Here is a 14,107-nt window from a genome sequence, read left to right on the forward strand (position 1 = left end):
ACGAAGGGAATAACATATATTATTTGAAAAATTACATTAAGAATACCATAAACCACAATAGTTAACAACTTACAATATTTGAAAAACATATTAACTCTCAAAATTTCACATGTGTCACATAAATTGGGACAAATGGAGTAACATATATTATTTGAAATTACGTTAAGAATATTATTAATCACAACTTAAAGTATTTAAAAATACATAACATATATTATTTGAAAATAATGTAAAAAATATTATAAATCATAATAATTAACAATTTAACGGATATTGTGCCCGTGCTTCCATTTAGAAGTGAGAATGTTTAGGAGCTTAGGGTTAGTCAGTCAATTGACCGATTTGCCCTTCTTCTTCAACTTCCTCTATTTACTACAAAAATAGTACTAAAAATCAATTTAAAATATTAAAATTTTGGTTAATTCTTGAAATTTCACATGTATTGCATAATATAATAGAGTAGTAACATATATTATTTGAAAATTATATAAATAGTACTAAAATATAGTTTAAAATAGTACTAAGAATTTGATTAACTCTCGAAATTTCATATGTACTGCGTAATTGAGATTGAGTGAGAAATATATATTATTTGAAAAATAGAATAAATATGTGATATTATTAGAAAGAGCTTTAATATATATTTTAAAAATTATTTTGTCTTCCGTATATGATTTTCTGCATATATGTGGAGTTTTAAAGTTTTTAACATTTTAATATAGAAATATGATTATTTGAAAATTTTAGTACTTTCTTCATTTAAATTTTTCCTTGTTTTTCTTTTAATTTGTTCTAGATTTAAAAATTACATAAAAAGTACTTAAAATCACAATGTAATAATATAAGATATTAAAAAAACATAATTAAAAATCATAAAAGAAATTTTATTGACTCTTTAATTCCATATTGAAACATAAGAAGTTTGTTTGAAAATAACATAAAAAGTAACGTAAATTAAAGTAAAATAACAACTACAAATATTTAAGAATCATATAAGAAATTTAGTTGAGTTTCGTAAAAGTACCTACGTCACATAAAATGGAACAGAAAGAGTAATATATATTATTTGAAAATGATATAAGAAGTGCTATAAATCACAATAAATTAACAACTTCAAAATATATTTAACAAAATCACATACAAAAAATTATATAACTCTCCAAATTTCATCGGTGTCACATAAATTGAAACAAAGAACTACTCCCAATTTATGTTATTTACTTTCCTTTTTAGTCAGTCCCAAAAGAATGTCACATTTCTATATTAAGTAACAATTTGATTATAAAATATTTATTTTACCCTTAATGAAATAATTTACAGTCATACAAATTTATATCATTCATTTTGGACCACAAATTTTAAAAGTCTTCATTTCTTTTTTAAACTCCGTGGCGAATCAAACTACCTCACATAAAATGAGACGGAAGAAGTAATATACATTGGGCCCGCGCTGGCGCGGGAACCTAATAACTAGTATATATATATATATGATTCTTTTTCTTGCCTTCCATTTAAAATAGGTAAAAACGAAGTAATAATCCCTCAAGTGCACTTAGATTAATTTTAAAGATTATCGATGCTTGACTAATAGAGTTAAAGCAGTTGCAAGACGCATAAGTTTTCTAATAAATTCTTAAAATAGAAGAGCCATTAATTTGTCGATTATTTCGACTGATTCAGAATAGGATGCAACACACCTAGAGCGAGTTTTAGGCTAAATTCATCCCTCAAGTATAACCCAAACTAAGGGAACAAATAATTATGAATAAAAACATCATTTAACTATCTCAAAACATGCATAAACATCCTTTCTGTTAACTACTGTTAAAAAACTAACAGAAACAATTACATGTGCCAAGCACATGACTTCCCCAAATCCCATATACTATCCTACTGATTTCCTCCCGAATTCTGATCGTTTTATATATTCAACAGGGCTTGTGTCTTCTAGAAACAAAACTTCTTGTTCTTCTAAACTTAAAAGCAACCATACAAGTTCTTTTTCAACATAAGAATTGAAGTTGGGGCAAAAGAAATAGCCATTGAAAAAGATTTGATATATTTTACCAATATTGTACTATTTTTGTTATTTCTCAAACTAAATATCTTTTTCACATTCAAAATCATCAGATTTTGTAGGTTGAAAAACAAGAAACAACACGTAGGAATAGAGATTCCGAATTTTCTTTATCATTGCATTGAAGTTTCTATAGGTGACACTTTTAATAATAAGCACCTTATCGAATTTCTAGCGGCACCTCGCACAACCAAGAAAAAATCTCTCTTTAGGCCAACATGCTTGGTGTACTTCTTATTAACATTAGTCTTATTGTCTCATATAACTGCATCATCATTAATAATTTTCTCTCCAAATTGTGTCTCAAGAGCTCTCCTGAATTGCGAACGACTGTGCATCTTCTAAATTATCGAGTGCTATTAGTTTCTTTCAAAAATTTGAGTGCAATGATCAGTTATATGAGCATTCAATTACAACCCTCGGTTAGCAAAGCTTTGCTGAAGGTTAGACTGAAAGTGGGACAATTGGAGCAGATCATTTTTCTACACAAAAGCATGAAAGAAGAGTTCCAACTTCTTGTGTGTTATTGTTCATGAAGATGAAGAAATCAATCTACAGTATATGGAGATTTAGAGGAAGTCATGTGCCTAGCACATGTATTTGTTTCTATTAGTTTTTTAACAGTAGTTAACAGAAAGGATGTTAAGGATGTTTTTTGTTCACAATTATATCATAAGGATGTACTCTAAGTTTAGGTTATACTTGAGGGATGATTTTTGCCTAAAACTCCACCTAGAGCCGCTTAATTAACAATTTGTATTGGCATCGATAACTCAAAAATATTTAATAACATATAACTTTTATGATATTATCTCACTTTTTAATTACTTTTTAAGTGAATGTGGCTGAAATTTGTTGAAAAAACTGAACGACGTTGTATACAAAATCTAAAAAGATTGGTAGTGATTTGGAATGCTTTGAAAAAAATTCAGAATTGAAATCAACCAGAAAAACGTCATTCGGAAATAGTCAATATTTTTTTTAATTGAAATACACAAATATACAAGGGAATACTTGTATACACATGAAATATATACATAGATATACAAATAATATACACAGGTATACACACCTCAAAAACAAATTCTCTCTTTTTCACCCTCCTCGGTTACACCACCACAAGTTCACCATACCAATCAGGAATTTCACCGTAACAATACAACACTATTTGAACTCTCATCTTTCAAATGTAGAATTTTTTTCGATGGACCCTCAAATCAAAAAAGGCAATCTAACGATATAAAAAATAATTGAAGGAGAAATTGTCGCGTCTTGTTTTGGGGAGTCATATGGGATGTTAATGATCATGAAAGAATATAGCTTTTGTTACTAAAGTCTACTAGATTGCTATATCTCTAGAGCCGTCAAAATGAGCTTAGTTTATGGAGTTAACCTAATTCAATTCGTTAGTGAGATAAAATTGGGATTAAAATTTCAAATTCACTTAAAACTAGGGCTTATAACTACGGTCCAAATTTGAATTAAAATAAATAAAGTTATACAATGTAATTGTTCTTTAATTTATAAGTTTGTTTTTTAAAATTTTCTTTACTTATTTATGTCAGAAAATATTTTTTTTCTTTAACATTTGTTGCTAGAATTATTGTAACAACATCATTATTTGTTACATTTGATTTGAAAATCTTCTCATTTTCTTGATATTATATATATTTAAGATATGAGATTGTAATTGAAAGCACGTATAAAATGTATGTTATAATTGTAATTATTATGTACCTTCACATCATTTTGTTAGATATGTTACAAATACAGTATATTGATAGAATTTTAAGTTTGAAAAGAAGAAGAAAAGAAAGAAGGGCTAGCCCGTTCCAGCCCGCGACCCTTCTAGGATCAACTGTTTCCAATCCCTTTCAAATGAAGGGCCAATCCACCTGTGCCATCAAATTTCTTGGCCCGCAAAACTTAGGCTGGATAAGGTTGGGTTGATCCGTTTTAACAACTCTATATGTACCTTTGTTCATATCTATTGAGAACATTCATCACTAAATGTAGAATATATAATTTACCTGCACATAAAATAATGATGTCATCAGCATAAGACATATGATTAATCCTAGGTCCATTTGGTTGCATGTGAAAGCTAATGAACCTAGGATTTTCATATAGACTATTTAACATTCTAGTTAAGACTTCAACAGCTATTATAGTAATATGTGATTTGAAGAAACCATGTACCTAATATATATAGAGATTGTGTCCCAATCGATTTGCTAGTTTTGTGTCCACTCATCTTAGTAGATATTCTCTTCAATGTTAAGCCCAAAGCAGACAGATGTGATGTCCAATACCCAGTCCAGCAATCCATCTAACCAATTCCAAAATAAACAAAAAAGATACATAGGTATAAAACTATAAATTCTTTTTCTTAGTAAAATAGACAAATTGAGCTTAAACATCCAATAATGGTAAGTTGAACTTTTTTCCATGTGTTCAATTAAGTTTACTTGAGAATTGAGATATGAAATCGGTACAACCATGACATATCCCTTGCCAAAATAGTAATAATAATAATAATAATTTTCTTATAATATCATTAATTATTATAAGTCATTTAAATATTGAAAAATGAATTAAAAACAATTAGTTCTTAATAATAAGTTGGAGTATTATATCTTACTTCAACTAAAGCAAAAACCTTTACATTAATCTAGGGCCTGTGTCCAAACTTTCAGCCTATTATTAATTTTATTATGTGTCTCATCAATCAATATTATGTCATCAACCAATCATATCCCCACGACACCTCTTATTATTTATGCATGATTCATTTTCCATAGAATTGATATATTGTTTATACATATTTTTATTAGCTCGATATCATTTGTCGAAAACAGCTCTTCTTTTTCTAATATATATATATATATATATCAATAAGATATTAAGTAAACAAAGCAAGCAAAATAGGACACATGGACTAAAAATTAGAGATTGTGAACTTTCAAGACTCTAGCTTCATTAATAAATGTCTCCAAGCAGTACTACAATATACTCCATATGGCTACTTGGTTAATTAGTAGTAGCAATAATTAATTGAGTTGAACTAGTGGTCCTTGCTCACCAAATGAAACATGTGTTTGCAGCTAAAAGTTTACAATTTGCCCTCTAACGTGAACCACCTATAAATTAATTGGATCAATAAATATCAATATAGAACACCTAAAAAAGAAAAAAAATGACATAAATATCTTTTACTTTAATTTATAGCACTGGTTCAAATCAAGGCAATTATTAATCTTGTGTACGTTTTTATAACTTTATCTTCACATTCCTTCGTTTGTTACGCTGATTTTTTCTCTAAGTACTATCGACATTTAAAGAAGTAATCAATTATTTGTTACGCTTAATTTTTTTCTAAGTGTTCTCGACACTTAAAGAAGTAATCAAGAGATCACTATTATATATGTGGCGAATATAGCCTTAGTGTAAGGAATTCAATGAACCCGTAGTTTTGACAACTAATTTCTAGATTAATTATAAGTCAAGTTTATTTTATTTTTGGTTGGGATAAAATGGGAAAATAACTTATTTCGAAATTGTAATGTTATTTTTATTCCACGTTAAGGATGAACTAACAATTCTGAGATAATTAATCCCAAATAATTAATTTCAGAATAACTTGTTCTCAACCAAATGAGAGAGACCAATGCTAATACTAATATTGAGCAACAACCTCATACTCTCTCCTTGTCAATTGTCATCCTTGTTAAAAATATTTGGTATAGAAGTTCAAAACAAAGAAATTATGTATTCCTAATTTATCCTTTCATAGTAAATGTTGTGGAAGTTTTCAATTATGACACACACAACTCCTCCTAATTAATGTTTCTTTAAAGGGCGTGTAAATAAAGAAAGAGAGAGAGAGTAATATATTTTACAGCTTAACAATGTCTGGAATATGAACTGGATACTTGTCAATACAATGTTGCCATGGTCCATCAGTTGGTGTCTTGATTGTCCTGTTACACTTCCAAACTGCACTATTACACTTAAATCCACTCCCAAATGCTATTTGCCATACTCTATCACCTCTCTTCATCCTTCCTTTTGCCTCAATATAACTCATCTCATACCACAATGATGATGAAGATGTGTTACCAAATCTATGTAGTGTCATTCTTGATGCCTCTACATGTTCACCAGACAATTGTAAATTCTTCTGAAGCTCATCGATAACAGCTCTACCACCCGCGTGGATACAGAAATGTTCAAACGCTTGTTTGAAATCCGGGATATAAGGCTTCCATTTCGGATTAAAAATCTTCCGTCCAATAAGTGTTAGTTGAAAGAGTAGTTGCTCTGAGGCAGGAAGAACAAGAGGACCAATCGTAGTAATGTTCGATTTTAAAGCTTCCCCTGCTATAACCATAAGGTCTTTTGAAAGATTAACACCAACTTTCCCTTGTGGATCTTCTTGTTCAAATACACATTTAAATGCTTTGTCGTCTGCACCCTTATGGGTGCGGACCACGTGCATTAATCTGTACTTGGCTCTGTATCTATCGCGTCTTTTGTTGGATAACAGTATGGCTGCACCTCCCATTCGGAACAAACAATTCGGGAGGAGCATTGCTCTTTCCGAACCTTTGTAATAATTGGGAGTTATTATCTCAGTGCTAATAACTAAAGCATATGAATTCGGATGAACTTGAAGAAGGTCTCGAGCTAAATCAATCGAGATTAAACCAGCACTGCATCCCATACCAGAGAGATTGTAACTTTTTATGTTGCTTCTTAATTTGTATTTGTTGACTACCATAGCTGACAAAGACGGAGTTGGAGAAAACAAGCTGCAATTGACAATGAGAATGTCAATGTCTTTTGGTTTGAGCCCTGTTTTGTTCATTAAGTCATCAATTGTTGTGAATATGACTTCCTCTGCTTCACCTCTCGCAGCTTCCATAGTTGGCGTTGGAGGGATGTAATGGATGGGACGAGGCAAGCAAGTTTCTTCTCCGAGCCCCGACCTGTGAGAAATAATATAGCACAACATAAAGTAAGAATGACTCGCCATAACAAGTTTTCTTGAAGAGATACTTGAGGCAGAGGCGGAGCTAGGAGCTCAAACGGTGTACAACAAAACAATTGGATAATGCAAAATATCTCTAGTCGTTTCCCAAAGAAGGCATGGTTGTAGAGCTGTCGGAGCTAGAAATTTTAGAAAGGAGATTTAAAATATGCACATTTTCACTTGTCTAAACACACAAAAAATTAATTTTACCATATTTATGCAACATAATTTTGAACGGAAGGAATTCAATTGAACCCCTTCTCAATAGGATAGCTCGATCAAAATACATCTTATTTCATAAACAAACATGTTCCTTTAAATTCAAAACTTAAATTTACATTTATATCGAAATTCTAGTTTTAAATAAAACCTTTTAACATACAAAAGCTTTCAAACTCGTGTTTTTCTTGAAATGTGGGATAATCTCACTTTATAAAGTGTTTATGTAAATGCTTTATCCATCGAGCCATTCAAATGATATTTAGAGGTAAATCACTTTAAAATGTTGGAATAATTGAAATCTTGAAAATACTATAATATGCAAAGATATAATATTTCAGATAATGTAAAAACTAGGGATCGTTTGGTACGTGGGATAAGGATAATAATTCTGGAACAAAATTCAAGAAAAACTTTATACCATGTTTGATTTGATCGTACTAACAAATCTCAGGATTATTTTATCGTAACATTTGTACTAAAAAGGTGTGATTACTATCCCATATTATAGAAGGTGTCTACCAACTCCTTTACTAGTTATTACTTCAAAATCATAGATGTGCTTGACGCACATTGAATACACTTGCTTATCTCATCCCCATACCAAACGACCCCTGAATAGTACAAATTAATCATGTAACCATACCTTTCAAGAATGCGCATTTGGAACTCCACACTCTTGGGATTATCCTTCAAAATAAGCCTGGAATGCTCCATGAAAGTTGAAAATGGTACACGACAAACAACCGGAGGCTTATAACATGAATAATCTACTAGGTAAGTTGATCGTGGTTTCGACATGAAGTAAACAGTGGCTATAGAGATGATGAGAAAAGAAGAGCACAACATTTGTAGAACATCAAAGTGTAGTGAATTCCATATGTTTAGCAACTCTTGAGGGCCAATTCTTAATACCTCTATAGTAACACCAATTATAATAGGCACAAGCAAAAATGTTAAAATATGATTAACAAGATATTGATAACCAAGTTTAACATATTTCAACTTTACTGAATTAGAGAAATTTGGGACAACTTCAGGCATTTTTGAGTGAAAAATATTACAAGTGAAGGGAAGGATGAATAGAGCTAAGAGAAGAAAATGGAAATTTAAAGAGTAAAAGAGGGAAAGTGTAATGAATGGAGGGCAGATGAGAGGATTAAATGAAGCAACGCTCTATTAGCTGTAGGTTTTTCTTTTTCGTGTCCTAACTTCCTTGTGTGTGATCATTAATCTTCCAACTACTAGATCTATTTTTTATTAGTCAATTTGGTACTGCTATCGTGTAAAGATCGAAAACGAGCGTTAGCGTAATCATAAGAGTTGCAGTATGATCAGGAAGTCACAAATTCGATCAAATTATGAAAATGTACGTTATGTATTGATCTTGTTCTTCTTGAATCTCGTATACAGTGAGAGGTTAGTGCATATTGGATTTTTTTGTGATCTTATTAAGATAACAACTACGTTAATTTATGGCTCATTTTTCTATAGATTTAGTTTTAGTCAATGCTTAGATACTAAAGATTATATAGCATGCATGGCCTAAAATCTTGTATTTTTGTAGGCCAAACATTGACCATTTAGAAATATATTTATGTTGAAGGGTTGTAATTGAAATTTGTTTTCTATTGTTATTCTCTTGTTAATCCTTGTATTATTTCATTTGAAGTTCACAAAGAAATTAATATTACAATGGTCATGAACTATATGTACATATTTTATGAACCTTTTGAGTTTTGACCATGAAAGTAAATACAATAAAAGAAAATTGGTTTTTCTTCAGTATGGTGTATCAATATATTATTTAAAAGCAGTACTGAATATGATTTAACAAGTTTTGATTAATTACTTCATAATTCATACTAATATGAGTACGTAACCAAAATCTTACTGAATTTAGTAACTCCATAAATAAGAAACGTTTTGCTCTAAATAGATTTGGTGAAGTAGTAGCACCATTTTTCTAAAAGATATTCGACTTTAGCCAGAAGGAATTGGGAATATATAGTTATCAAATTCAAGGTTAGATGCTCTACTCTTCAACTTTCCTCTTATTCCGTGGCGGATCAGGATTTTCACTAAGGGGATCAAAGTATGAGAAGAAAACACACGAAGAAGCTAAATGAGGTTCAACATATATATATATATATATATATATATATAATGTATTTTTTTGTCAAAAGGAGTTCGAATGAACCCCTCGATACTACCTGGCTCTGCCCCGTTCTTGTTTTAATTTTTTTTATAACAATCCAAAACATTGAAAAACAGAAAGTATGGATGCACTCCCATATTAACCAAAAAATCAAATATGGTTTTAATGTGATATAAAATAAAATTGAATGAATTTTCTTCCTTTATGGGGACCATATATATAATTGAAGCATGGTCTCAACTCTCTTATTCATAAACCTCTCGATGTAAATACATACCTTGAGGAATTCAAGAACATCAGAAAATCATTATTGCTATATAGATAATTTTGGAATGTTTTTATTTCCTCTTTTCCTTTTTTAAGTAGTTCTGATATCTTCTTTTTAACAAACATATAGACCCAAAGGCCCTTATGTACCTCCGAAGATGTATTGAAAAGAAAAAAAAACTTAATTTCGGATGAAATAAATTAAAATGAAATTTCGAGGATATACAGTCAAACCTCGTTAATTATAATGATCATTTGTTATAACAATATTTTATTATAACGGTATGATTTTCTTTAGAATCGATTTTTCGTGTTATATTTTACTTCTCTACAACTTCATTATACTTATAACAAGAGTGACTTTCATTATAGTATAAGTACACTCTTTATAAAATTACTCTTTTATACCGTCATATTTAAATATTTTGTAAGAAATATATTATATATAAAAATAAAATACTAAAATATCTATGGTGATCATCATTAATGTCACACACATATATAGTAAATTTTAAATACGAATATCTAAAGAAAATTATATTTAAATGGTGCTCATTATATATTGTCATAATTTTACCATGAAAAATTACACATGTCATTTATTCTCACGTATAATATCTAAATGATATCTAAACATCAAATATTAGTATAAATATATAATAATCTATTATTATAACAGCCACAAAATATTCAGACAAATGTCATCATTATAATTAACGAAATTTAATTGTATATTATCCAGGTGTTGCATTTGCAGTCGGGGTGGTTGTAAGTTATGGTGGTATCAATTGCCTTCTTTTTCTTGAAATTAAAATCCCCTCAAGGTCCCCCCACCTTATGTGTGCAACTCTTCATTTACACTATTATCAAAGGTGGTTGAATACAACTTTTTTGTTATATTTTTCTTTTTGGTAGAAACTTTTTTTTTTGTTATACACTAGTGACGAAGAGCCCGTGCAGTCAATGTTTATTCATAAATTAATTTTTAACCTACAATATTGATCAACTTTGAATAAGTTTTATGTATTTATAGGGCAGTAAACGTTCATACTACTGTAAAATGAATATTTGATAAATATTATTAACTTTTTGTAATTCTAAAGTAATTTTGATTAAATAATTTTAATTTTTTTATTTAAAATAAATTATAAATATTTGTGATAGTAGTAAATCATCTATATATATTATTTTCTTCACTTAAAACTTAATCAACATATATGAAAATCATTGTTAATTCATATAACATTTGGTTATTTTTCTCATAAATTATGTAAGTTATGTGATTTTTTTTGTATTGTTGCATTACTAATTAGCAACACTAATTTTTAAATTAGAATTTCTATTTATAGTTTGTCTTTTAACCAAGTTGTCCCTTAAGTATGAACTTAGTTATTTTGAGGCATTAATAAAAAATGCATTTTAATTTAAGTTTTTAAAATTTTATGAGTATAAAAATATTTTCTTTATTTTAATTTATTTGTCTAATTTTAAATATTATTTAAGTATATCATATATTACTCATTCTTTAAAAATAGAATAATTTAAGTATTGGTTGCACTTTAAAATATTTCATTATGCTAGTCTTTTACATTTCATTTATTGTTTTTATAATAAATACTTTTGAAGAATATTTCTTTATTAAGCTTCCAATAACACTGTGGAAATTTTCGTGATAAACTGATTTTTTCTCACTTTTGGGGGCTTTTTTAATTTTATTTTATTACTGTGGATAAAATTTATCCTATTATTAAGATTTTTGCATATAATAATTCGTTAGTGCTAATATAAATATAAATTACTTCAGATCTTCCGGTTTGCATGCCAGCTGCCTCTTTAAAATTTAACGAAGTAGGTCCCATACTCTCAAGATAAAGTGTATAGGGAACAAAATAGTAGTTGGCTGTTTTGTCTTATTTGGAAAAAGTACATGCTCAATAGCACAAAGTACAATAAATTAGTAGAAAAATAATTATAAAATACCAAAACTACCCCTATGCCAAGCAGGCATGCAGACGGGGAGGAGCTGGCTTTGTGCAAACTCCCTCTTATATAATAAGAGAATACGGTTAGACTTCTTAATCAATTCAAATTACAAATTATTCAGTGATTTTACGAGTGAAATTGTCACGCCTCGAGCCTACATCCTAGGCGGGACTGGCACTCGAGAACCATTGTTGGCCCCAAGCGAATCTTTGGCATGACTTACTACTCAGCGGAAGACTTAAATAACAAGAAAATAGTCTCAAAAAATGAACTCATGAAATAAACTTAGAATGTCTTTAAAGAAACATTCAACTAGCCAAAATGGCAATTCAAGTCTCAAAACATAAGCAAATAACAAGGTAAAGACAAATGAACTAACCGACTGTCTATAAAGCCTCTAAAACTAAGAGGGATGTCGGGACAAGACCCCCGATCATCCTAGCAACTGAAAATTACTAAAGCAATGTAAATAGGGATTCTCCGGAAAGCAAGGAGGCTCACCACAAGACTCTGAATGCTCAACGGGATCAACGAAGCGCTGGATGCCGACCCTGGTTACCTGTATCTGCATCATAAAAAGATGCAGGCCAATTGGCATCAGTACATTGAATGTATGAGCATGCAAGGGGAATACTAAAACAAGACATAAGCTTGAAAGGAACTAAAAGAACAAACCTGGTCTCAACTGAACTGAACTGAACTGAACTCATTTCAATATAAAGCAGTATAAATAAGTGCATTATAAAGAAAGCTTTAAAACATGGATATCAACTTTGTGTATATAGAAATACAATAGTAACCTGTATGTATGCAAATATACAATATAAACTCTGGATGTATGTAAAAATACAAGTAACTCTGTGTATATAATAATACAAAATATTTATGTGGGAGTTTTTCTAACCGACAATCATCACTTAAGAGCTATTGTGATGATACAACGTTTTGCCTCACGCTGCCAGGGCAGAACTTCTAGCTTTGCCCTGTTGGCATGTATAACAAGGAAAATTAAAGTCTACGTCAAGACATTATGAGAAAATGACTTTGTATTGCCTGACAATTTAACTAGAAAAAATATTCTAAAATGATGTTATGTGTTCTATTTAACAAAAAAACATTATATTATACCTCACAAATATGTTATAAGGGATATATAAACTAATAATAATATTTATAAGACCAAATCTAAATAGATAGGACAGAAAGTAGCAAAGTCCAACAAAAGATCTAAAATAATTTCTCTATTTTCTTATGTTTCCTTTTTAGCTTATTTATGTTTATGATATCCCCAGTACATTGGAAAAAATAGTTGAACATCAAGAGTCATGGATATTCTATTTTGTCTGCTTTATTAAATTGAATTTTTTGTGTGTGTTTTTTTTTCTATGTGGGTGTGATTCAGTAATAGATAACTTCTAGACCAAAACATATGTTATTTCTAGTTTATTTTTTCTGTTTTTATTTTTACATTTCAGACGTATACATCTAAATTTTTTTTGTTATTTTTAACATATATTTATGATTGAGCGCACACGATAGGCATACATTAAAAAAAAATACTAAATGAATTTGTTAGATTTATTATAATTTTGAGAAATTGATGATTAAGGTTTGTGTTTTGTGTTTTATGGTACATAAAACTTATGTTTCAAGTTTGAGCTTAATTTAGAGGAAAAGAAGGCAATTGTCACCCCCACCCCACCTCACCCCCTCCCCAATTTCGAGCAATATTTACACGTACTTCAGATGTGGATTTTCAACCTCGATTATGTATACCTAAATTATTTTCAAACACAAATAAACCTATATACAAATATATAGACAACAAATATTAGTTAAATGACGACTTTAAAAATAGGTACTGATGTACTTCGCCCAGAATTTGAGATCAATGTACAACTTTAGTAATCGTTTAATTTTTTTTGTTTTTTGGCTACAATATCAAGTAATCTTTTCTTTGGTATAAAACTCAATGCACATACATTTTTAACTAATGACACTGATAGAATTTTGAGAACCATTTAAATTTTTTATATGTTTTTAAAAATTTTAAGTTGCTAATTATTGTGACTTATAGTACAGTTTACTCATTTTTAAAAATATATAATAGATTCTAAAGAATACATGAATTTTAAATATTTTAAGTTGCTAATTATTATGATTTAAAATTTTCTTACGTAATTTTTAAATATCTAACAAATTAAAAAAATATAGAAATTTCAAAACCGTTGTCACTCCCCGAGCCTATAATCTATTGATGCATAATAGGCATGAAGCCAGTCCATACCTAGAATGACATCAAAATTTGCCATTTCTAATTCAATTAAATCAGCCATGGTGTCTTTGTGATTAATGGAAATGACACAATCAC

The 14,107-nt window shown here is 29.5% G+C and overlaps 1 protein-coding gene across 1 annotated transcript; it reads right to left on the reverse strand.

The window, feature by feature from the left end:
• Window positions 1-5,881: 5,881 nt before the first annotated feature.
• LOC102606072 (3-ketoacyl-CoA synthase 5-like) lies at window positions 5,882-8,417 on the reverse strand. The gene is made up of 2 exons (XM_006346855.2): window positions 7,975-8,417; window positions 5,882-7,065 (listed from the first exon to the last, which is right to left on the reverse strand). Exons 1-2 carry the CDS (start codon window positions 8,370-8,372, stop codon window positions 5,973-5,975), a joined length of 1,491 nt encoding a protein of 496 aa, XP_006346917.1. The 5' UTR covers window positions 8,373-8,417; the 3' UTR covers window positions 5,882-5,972.
• Between the last annotated feature and the right edge of the window lie 5,690 nt (window positions 8,418-14,107).

This window comes from Solanum tuberosum, unplaced genomic scaffold (assembly GCF_000226075.1).
Source record: "Solanum tuberosum cultivar DM 1-3 516 R44 unplaced genomic scaffold, SolTub_3.0 scf00085, whole genome shotgun sequence".
Taxonomy (NCBI): domain Eukaryota; kingdom Viridiplantae; phylum Streptophyta; class Magnoliopsida; order Solanales; family Solanaceae; genus Solanum; species Solanum tuberosum.

Bases quoted from the DNA above. Each gene is read 5' to 3' on its own strand.
- LOC102606072 (XM_006346855.2), bottom strand. From the start codon at position 8,372: ATGCCTGAAGTTGTCCCAAATTTCTCTAATTCAGTAAAGTTGAAATAT. The intron at 7,066-7,974 runs GTATGGTTACAT...TATTTCTCACAG, and splicing joins CAAATGCGCATTCTTGAAAG to GTCGGGGCTCGGAGAAGAAA.